The sequence below is a fragment of the Tamandua tetradactyla genome, chromosome 2 (genome assembly GCF_023851605.1).
Source record: "Tamandua tetradactyla isolate mTamTet1 chromosome 2, mTamTet1.pri, whole genome shotgun sequence".
In the NCBI taxonomy this organism is placed as follows: domain Eukaryota; kingdom Metazoa; phylum Chordata; class Mammalia; order Pilosa; family Myrmecophagidae; genus Tamandua; species Tamandua tetradactyla.
In genome coordinates, this window is record NC_135328.1 from 22,475,246 (window position 1) to 22,484,748 (window position 9,503).

Consider the following 9,503-nt stretch of genomic DNA (forward strand, 5'->3'; position numbering starts at 1 on the left):
ACGCGTAGCAGCCTGCAATGACCAGGTCAGCAGTCAATCCTGATGTTGTGACACCTTCCTTTTTTTTTTCTGTTGTATGAGGTGCACCTGTGGGGCTCCTCATCCTCCTCCGTCTCCCCTTCCTCTGCCAAGGAGGAATCTATACGGCCCCACACTTTGGGGTCCCATCCCAAAGGAGCTAATATCCTCCAGACCTGAGGCAACTTGTGGCCTCTGACTCGGGCATGTCTGCACACCAGAGTCTCTAACTGATCGTCCACTCTGTGCAAGCAGTCAGGCAGACAGTTCTTTATTTTTGCGTGGGCAAGATACATGTCTCTTTCTAGTTTGAATTCCTCCTCTAGATGGTGGGTTATTATTTAAACACCAGTTTTACCTTTGTGGCCACATATAAGACTCCTAAAAGGGGCCAGGCTATGGCCACCACTACTTGGCTTTTTTTTTTTTCTTTTTGCTAAAATTCAGTTGTCCTGCTATCGATTGCAAAACAGTTGATAGCCCCGTGATAGTTTTCAGGGTGTCCCCATACTCTCATGATGGCCCCCATTCATCCAGGAGGGCAGCCACCCCTCCCCAGGTGGATGATATAGACCAGTTTGGGGTTTTCTCCGTGGATACTCCCTTCCTAGAATTCATGTCCACTATGGCCTGCTGTTCTTTTTCTCCTGGCTGCCTAAAATAGTCAAAGGTTAAATTGAGTTAAACAAGTATGAGGATTGACGAAAGCAAAGGTTGGGCAGAGGTGCCAGAATTTCTAAAATCATCACCAACAGGTTGCTGGCCTTTCTGAATAGAACCAAAAGCAATGTCCCAATGATCCAACCCAGAAGAGAGGGACCAGCAGCTGCAGGGCCCCAGCAGTGACAACACTCCAATCCAGATAGAAAAGTGGCAGGGCAACAGGCTTTTTGTGACCAGACCACTTGGGAAGATACCTGGGCCACCAGTAGAGTGGATTAGCAGAAAATAAAATCCCAAAGAGGAAACATGGGGGCATGTTCTGGCTCTAAAACAAATGGGAGAGAGGAAAAAATGGGTAGGAAACCAATCCGAAGCTCACCTGTTGTAATGGGCTCAGTAATTAAGGGATAAATGGATGGTGTGGACCAAAGATGCCCTGTGCTCAGCCTTGTCCTTCTATACAAGGAATCTACAGAAAAAAAGGAAAACTAAAATAGATTTACTACTAAGGAGTTTCAACTCATTTCAGGATAACAAGAGCTAGTGTTATTTCCCAATTACTGTTTTTATCACTTTTGCTGAGGCTGTAAGAACATCTCAGGAAGATTTTAAATGTTTCTGTTTATTTTCGGCCCTTAGACACATACCTCTCTCCTCCTCCGGATTAGTTCTTTTGCTAGTTTGCAGCATACAGAGATCAGCAAGTCTTCAATCATCATGCCAGAGGCAAGTCTTTTCTTGGCAGGCATTCAAAAACTCAAGAAACTTTCTTGCAGCACCCACTAACATGGCTTGGAATGGAACAGAACAACCTTCCAAGTCTCCCTTAGGCAGTAGGGAAATGCCTCACATTTCCCATTAGATAAAGTACTCCCTGATTTCTTCTTTATCAGGAAGAATCTTCAGCAATCTTCTACTTAGTGAAATAAACAACGCTGGAAGTTGGGTTTTTATATATTCCTTTATTACAGGCAAGGAACCTACACTTCAGAAAGAATAAAAACCAATCCAGCATCATTTATGTACTTGTGGTACAACTGATTTGTGCCCTTACCTTTCTATTTCCAAAGCTTTTGTGCGATTTCTTTCCCACTATGTTGTGACAGAGTATGCCAAAACACTCTTTTCACATATAACTGGGATTCTGATGGAATTAATCACCTTTGTAATAACTAGATGAGCACATGTTGGAAGCTGAGTTTGGAAGATTACTATTTCCAGTGATTCTAATAGAATAATGTCAGTAATACAAAGAATTAAAAACATAACTCCTTAGCCATCATTTCCCAAAGGGAGTTTCTCTGATGCCCTTATTGGTCCATATTTTTGCTTGTTACACAAAGGCTCATATTTCACTTTGTTTTTAATGAATATGTTTGCAGTTCAGCAGGTATTGGACAGCAGCTTTTACATCTTTATTCCTCAAACTATAAATTATAGGATTCAACATGGGTGTCACTACCCCATAAAACAGGGAAATGAGCTTATCTGAAGCTTGAAACTTGTCTTCCCCATGTAAGTCTTGGGACTTGGGTTTTGCATACATAAAGAAAATGGTACCATAAAATATGATCACCACAGTCAGATGAGAAGAGCAGGTGGAAAAGGCCTTGTGTCTCCCCGTGGCTGATTTCATTCTCAAGATAGTATAGAGGATGAGCATGTAGGAGAAAAAAATAACCAGCAGTGGAAGAACCAGGAAGACCATATTGGATATCACCATAGTGATAATATTGAGGGATATATCAGCACAAGCTAACTTGAGGACAGCTAAGATTTCACATGTGAAATGATTGATAACATTATTCCCACAGAAAGGCAACTGCATAGCAAGAACTGTTTGCACAATTGAGTTGATTCCACCAGACAACCATGACGTGGAAGCCATCAGTACATACACCATCCTACTCATGATGATGGGGAACCTCAGAGGGTTGCAGATGGCCACATAGCGGTCAAAAGCCATCATGCCAAGAAGGAAACACTCTGTTGACCCCATGGCAAATCCGAGGAACATCTGCACTGCACATCCAGAGAAGGAAATGTTTCTTTTCTTTGAGATTAAGCTCACCAGTGTCGAGGGAACAGAGGAGGATGTATAGCAGATATCCAAGAAAGAGAGGTTTCCCAGGAAGAAGTACATGAGGGTGTGAAGACGAGCGTCAAAGATGCTTGCTATGATGAGAACACTGTTGCCAGTAAGAATTACTAGATACATCACTAAAATTAGAAAGAAGTAAATAATCTCGACTTTTGGGTATCCAGAAAGACCAAGAAGAACAAATTCTGATACAAACGTCTGGTTATACTTATCCGAGCTATCCACTTTCATAATTTCAAAGAAAACCTCACAAAAATATATTCACTGCCAAGAAAAAAATGTTAAAAGTTACATGAACAATCATTATTTTAGAATGGAGTAGAAGGAGTTTGTTTGAAGATCTTACATATTGGTTTCTTTAACCACTGTAAGATAAAAATTGGGAATATTAGAATTACCTATCCCCATACCCAATGTATAAAGATCTACCTATGATCACATAAAGACCTAGAATAAACTGTCCTACTTGAAGAACATTCATTGAGGTCTCTAAAATCCCTGGAATCCTCTAGATGACAGCCTGACTTCTTCCTATCATCAGATCAGGAAACAAGCAGTGGTGTCAGCAAAAGACAAATCAATAGGGAACAGAATTTAGATTCAGGTTTAAAAGGGATGACCAAACTTTCAGCAGCTTGGATTTTTGTGCATATTTCTTTCTATGCCTCACTGCATACTATATTCCAGTCAGTTTCATTGTGTGTCATAGACTTTAATCTTAATTAATTGAATAACAAGCACCATAATTTAACATCTAATCAAAGGCAAAGTAAGTTGTTGATCACCTATTGAAGTCCACTCAATATCTGGTTTAATTGTTCTTATGACAAGACTACTTGATGGGCCATTCTGCATGATATGATGGAGAATCTTTGTAGAACATTATGTGGTCTCTTTGCTTGCTTTATTTTGTATCTTGAGAGACTGTCTTGATAATTTACTTGTTTGAGCCAATCTGGGAAAAGAGTAACAGGCTTAAGTACTTTATAAATATATGCATGCATTTGTATATACCACTTTGTTTTACAAAATATAATCACTCCCTATATTTGTTTTCAAATATAAAAACAGATTTTGATCAACATTGTCCATATAATAAATAATAAAGCAAAATTTGAAGTTCAGACCTTTGAAACCAGATCTAGTTTGTTGCTTCACTAATTTTCATATGCATGTAAATTTGCTGGTGTTCTTGCTAAATTACAGTTTCTGATTAATTGTTCAGGACAGAAACAGAAATTCTTTAATTCTAATAAGCTCCTTGGTGATGCTCATGAAACTAGTTTAAAAATCATACAGATTATCAATACTTTAATCTACCCTGAGTCAGCAGATTATCCAGATTTTTGAGCCAGAGCGATTGTCTTCTGTGTTACCATAAAGATGGGCTTAACCACCTGGAAGATAGCAATAACTTACTTCTGTTGTGTTTTACAGAGAACTACAGTCTTACCATGTTGTTCAATACCCTTTAGATTGAAATATTATTGAAAGACACATTTTTAAAATTTAGAGTAAATTTATGCCCCTTACTAGAATTTAGGATATTCCTGACAACCTATTTGAGCCCAGTCATGTTACAAGCACAGTGAAGAAAAACCAAAAACTAATTTAAGGTGCCTGCCACTGCCAAGTTCACTCTTCAGATTGGGATATAGGAGAACATATGAAAATATAATATGAATATAATTACCTGGTGTAACTTGGGTGAAAAGTTTCCCTAAAGGAAGAAATTTATGAGAAGCAAATCTGTCAAGGCAAATTCAGGCCAGGTATGCAAACTTGGTAAGGATTAGACAAGTTTGGAAGAGAAGAGAGAAAGAGGAATATACTGAAAGGGAGAAGTTGGGCCCAAGTTTAGGAATAAGCAGATGGCACTACCCCCATTAGGACAAGGGAGTTTCAGTGGTGTCATTGTGGCAAGCACATCTGAGAAGGATATTGTGGCTGAAGTACACAAATGCTCAAAATTCTGACAGAAGATTGGACACCTCTTTTGATGGAGAAGGGGTCCATTAGCAGGAAGCACTTGTGACTAGCTCCCCTACAACTTGATGCTATACAATAGTACTCTATGAGGTTTTTAAGCAGACAGATGACACAAGGATTAAAATATTTAACTTAACACGTAGTCAGTGTTTTCCAACTGGATGTGAAGATTGGTCTTTTTATAATCATGACCTATGTGAAAACACTTTAGTTTATTTAGCCAACTTTTATAGTAGGTTACTGAGTATCCCATTTTGTCCTTGACATTAGTTCACTTGGCTCATGTTACACAACTAATAATGGGTAGAGGCAAGACCCAAAGCCCACGATCTTTTCACTACGACCCTTCCAGAAGTTTCAAATAGTGACAAATATATTTGCCTTACTTTTCTCACAGGCATGTTGCGATGACACGATAAGCTAGCATTTTGACTCAGCAGGCATTGTACTATTGCTATTACTATTACTACGATTACTCCTCCTCCTACTACTAAAGGGTGCCTGTATTATGGTAACTATAATACATTGGTAGCTGTATTGACTCAGGTTATTCATATTACAAATTCAGATTTAATAATACCTCTGATTACTGATTAAAAAGTACAGCTTCATGATACTGAAGACTTACCTTTATACTGATAAGTTATTTCCACCTCTTGGAAAAGCAGGTTACTTTTTCCTTAATATTTGTGTCACTGTTTTCAATTAAGATCAGATTCAACAAATGATGTTAGGTTCCGTACATGTGGAAGAGTAAATATTTGTTATGCTACAATGATTGTAATTGTTCCCCAACTCCCAAAGCAATTTAAAGTTGGAATGAGAGACGTAGTAGAATGAAGAAAGTTCTTGTATTTCCCACAAACCCAATTAAAAGTGGCATTTGGAATAAATTGTGGGCAAACAAAAGTTCAAAGTAAGAAATGAAATTTAGAAACTTTTGGAAATATAGGACAAATGTTCACCAAAAAAATTTTTTAAATGTGAGAGCTTTTAAATTCAAAATATTTTACTAAATCTAAGTTTATTAAAAGTTAATGTTTAGTAACTCAAATGATAGCTACCAAGTCATATGCTAGATTGAAAAAGGATCTAGATAGGATGAAAAATAAAACAGACTTTTAAATTCAAAATATATTTACTAAATCTAAGTTCATTAAAAGTTAATGTTTAGTAACTCAAATGATAGCTACCAAGTCATATGCCAGATTGAAAAAGGATCTAGATAGGATGAAAAATAAAACAGACTTTTGCTGAGATAAATGTACAATTGTTCATTTATTTATTTGTTTGCTTTACCGTCATTATTTTTGAGCACGTAAGTTCATACAAGATACCATCCTTATACCTTTATTTTTTGGGGGGGGGAGGGTGGTATCCGTGGCCTGGGAATCGAACCCAGGTCTCTTGCATGGAAGGCGAGCATTCTACCACTGCATCCTTACACCTTTTATTTTTTTTTAAGGAAAAGAAATATATATAAGCATTAAAATAAAATAAATCCATAAGGCAAAAGTAAATCTGTATGATCATACACAAAAGGAAAAAATCAGAACAGATATTTTGGGTCATGATTTCAGATTGGCATATGGCATGTTAATGAATTAAAATGTATTAGGAAAATCTAGCATGAGCCAGGCTGCCAGTGGTAGCCATGGTCTGCAGAACTGGTGCGGCTGTGTGGACTCTTCACGGTCTACAAGCCCCCAGGTCTAAAATGGAGGCACCTGCGGGACACCGTGGAGCTGCAGCTTCTGAAGGGTCTCAATGCAGGGAAGCCTCCTGCTCTTGAACAGCATGTTCGCTTTCTTCTGGGCCTGGTGGAAGGCAGCGAGGAGAAGGAGTTGACCCTCACTGCCACCAGTGTGTCCATCCTGGCCAACCATCCCCTCGTGCATGGGCCAGCATTCATCAGTTTGAAAGTCGGTGTGGGACACCTTCTGGCTTCTGGGGTGCTTGGCTTATGCAGTAAGTGGCCTCCTGGGCAGAGCCACAGATGACTTCTGTGAGGACGGGGAGCTGGTTCAGAAAATAACATATGACCACATGACCAGGGAGAAGCTGGACTGAATCCTAGCAGAGATACAAGACTTCCATCAGAAGACCCTGGTGATGTACTCTAACCTCGACCTGAAGACCCAGGGGACTCATGAAATAGCTGTGAGAGGCTATGAATAAGTCCCATGAGCAAGTCCCCAATGCTGATAACTGGCATCAGATGCATCCCTTTACACCTCTGGAATTCCTCTTAGGGGTTCAGTGAGATGCAGAAGCAGCTGAGGAAGCTAGTACATGAAATTGGCCTAGTGCTTAAGACCACTGCTGTCTCTACTCAAATAGGTCCTCCTGAGGACCCAGTGGGACCTACACAGCATCTAGTATGCTATCCAAGCTTCAGCCCCCATGGTAGCTCAGAGCTGGAGAAGAACTTAAGGCCGTTGTTGGGTAACCGAAGCTCCCGGGTCTAAGTCAATCCTGGAACTCTGCAGGACCAAGCTCTGCCTTGGGGCTGGAGAGCAGCGGAGGCATTGAAAGGCTGGGCAACTGGTGAGGCAGTGGGTGACAGAAGAATAAGAACTATTTATGAACTAGAACTTATGACTATACAAAGTAAATAAGTGTTGCTTCTTATTGAAATGGAGCTCGAAGGATATTAAGGAATGATGAGAAAAAAAGAAAGGAAGGAAGAAAGAAAGAAAGAAAGAAAGAAAGAAAGAAAGAAAGGAAGGAAGGAAGGAAGGAAGGAAGGAAGGAAGGAAGGAAGGAAGGAAGGAAGGAAGGAAGGAAGGAAGGAAGGAAGGAAGGAAGGAAGGAAGGAAGGAAGGAAGGAAGGAAGAAAGAAAGAAAGAAAGAAAGAAAGAAAGAAAGACACAGACGGGCTCAGGGGGTCTGAAGCTTGAGTTTACTTCAGACGGACTTCAGACAACTTTATTCTTATCCAGAGTCTACTTAAATACTGCAGGGTGACAAAAAGCATGCATGCATTTCTTGAAAGAACAGAGAGCTTATTTTTCAGTGCTCTCTTCCTTCATACTTAACATAACCATTTGGGGTAAACATTCTCTTCCTCCCAGACTGCTCTACATAACAATCTCCACAGTTTCCTGCAGCCATCCTGAGGCTAGCTGCTTCCAACAAAACCTGCAGGTCTTGTTTTAACCCTTGGCTCCTACAAATAAGAGTAGGAGGAACTTTTCTACATATGCCATAAAACTCTGAAGCTGCAAGAGATAAGATTGACAGACTTGACTCAACTGAAAACGAAAAACCTCTCTGTGGACAAAAACACTGTAAATAAGTGACAGACTGGGAAAAAAATCACGATATGTTTAAGAATGAATATCCATAATATGTAAAGAGCTCTTACAAAGCAATAAGAGAAAGATGACAAAAAAAACTGGTGAATGGTATGAGTTGCGTGTGTACCCATAGAAATCCAAGCGCCCATTAAACTGGAATTGATACACAAAAAGAAAAAGAAAAGTATTAGGGAAGTCTACTAGATTCTGACTGTAGTATTCAAATAGATGTCATGTTTCAAAGGAAAATATTTGAATTCTGAGAAATAACACTTTGCTAAAGAAAACAGAAGCAGTATTTGTGTATTGATACACACACACACATACACACCCTAAAAAATACTATGTTTGCATCAAAATGCAAATGGAAATATCTCAGGACTGTTTTTAAATTCTAAAATCATAGAAGTTTACAGCTGCAAAACTATAAATACCTTAAAGTAAAACTTCCCTTTTTAAAAAGGAGTAAGTTGAAGCATCAAGTGAAATAAGACTTCAAAGTCTCATAGTGATATTGAATAATTGACAATTGCAAATGTCCACTAACTTGAAGGACAATACAGGTACTCTTGGTGATAACTTTGCAACTTGTCAGTAAATAAAAAATCATTCCAAAATAGCAAGTTCATTTAAAAGAACACAAATCATACAATATTTCTGGAGGGATTTATATTTTATAATTTTTATATCTTAATATTATAGAACTTTAGAACTAAAAAGTCTATAGAAATCAACTCAAATTCTACTTTCTATATACTGAGGCATAAGTAATGAAATAGTGTCCCAAATTCCCAAGGTCACTTAAAATTTTAATGAGTAAGGAATACAATGTCTAATATTGAAGATCGCAAATAAATTCCTTGAAAATATTTAAAAATGGCTTATATTTGGGAACCAGTTTTCATACATTGTATTTCAAATTTTTACAATTATTTTTCAGTTCCCTACACATTAATTTGTTCAAAACATTTTTACTGAGCACGCAATGTGCCAGGCCCTGATCTGGGATCTGGCTTTGCAATATCCCTTTAAGCATTTTGCAAGGAACTGAGTGTTAGAAAACAAAGGTGATTTAAATACACATAAAAATACTGTCCAACTTATGTACATGACCAAACAATTAATACCTCTTGCAAAACTTTCGAGACAGCAATGTTTTTCCAAATGAATATTATTTACAGAAAACTTTAGAGACTCACATCACTTTAGAGGAATAGATTTGCATCGACATTTTGAAATGAAAAATGACATTTGAAATATAGCCCTAGTCAACTCAATCAATACATTATAAAATTGAAATAAAAGTGTCTTGTTTTACTATATTTTCCCTTTTTCTTTCTAAAGCAGACAATTCAGTGCTTTTCTACAACTATCTGTGATATTTTATTGATTTATTTTTGTGAAGTTCAAAGGAGATCACTTTAATGAAACAG

The 9,503-nt window shown here is 38.1% G+C and overlaps 1 protein-coding gene and 1 pseudogene across 1 annotated transcript; one reads left to right on the forward strand and one right to left on the reverse strand.

The window, feature by feature from the left end:
* Positions 1-2,044: 2,044 nt before the first annotated feature.
* LOC143655698 (olfactory receptor 13C3-like) lies at positions 2,045-3,013 on the reverse strand. The gene has a single exon (XM_077127074.1). The coding sequence runs from the start codon at positions 3,011-3,013 to the stop codon at positions 2,045-2,047; it is 969 nt and encodes a 322-aa protein (XP_076983189.1).
* A 1,640-nt stretch (positions 3,014-4,653) lies between these two features.
* Positions 4,654-7,322, forward strand: LOC143655705 (pseudouridylate synthase TRUB2, mitochondrial pseudogene; annotated as a pseudogene).
* Positions 7,323-9,503: the final 2,181 nt, after the last annotated feature.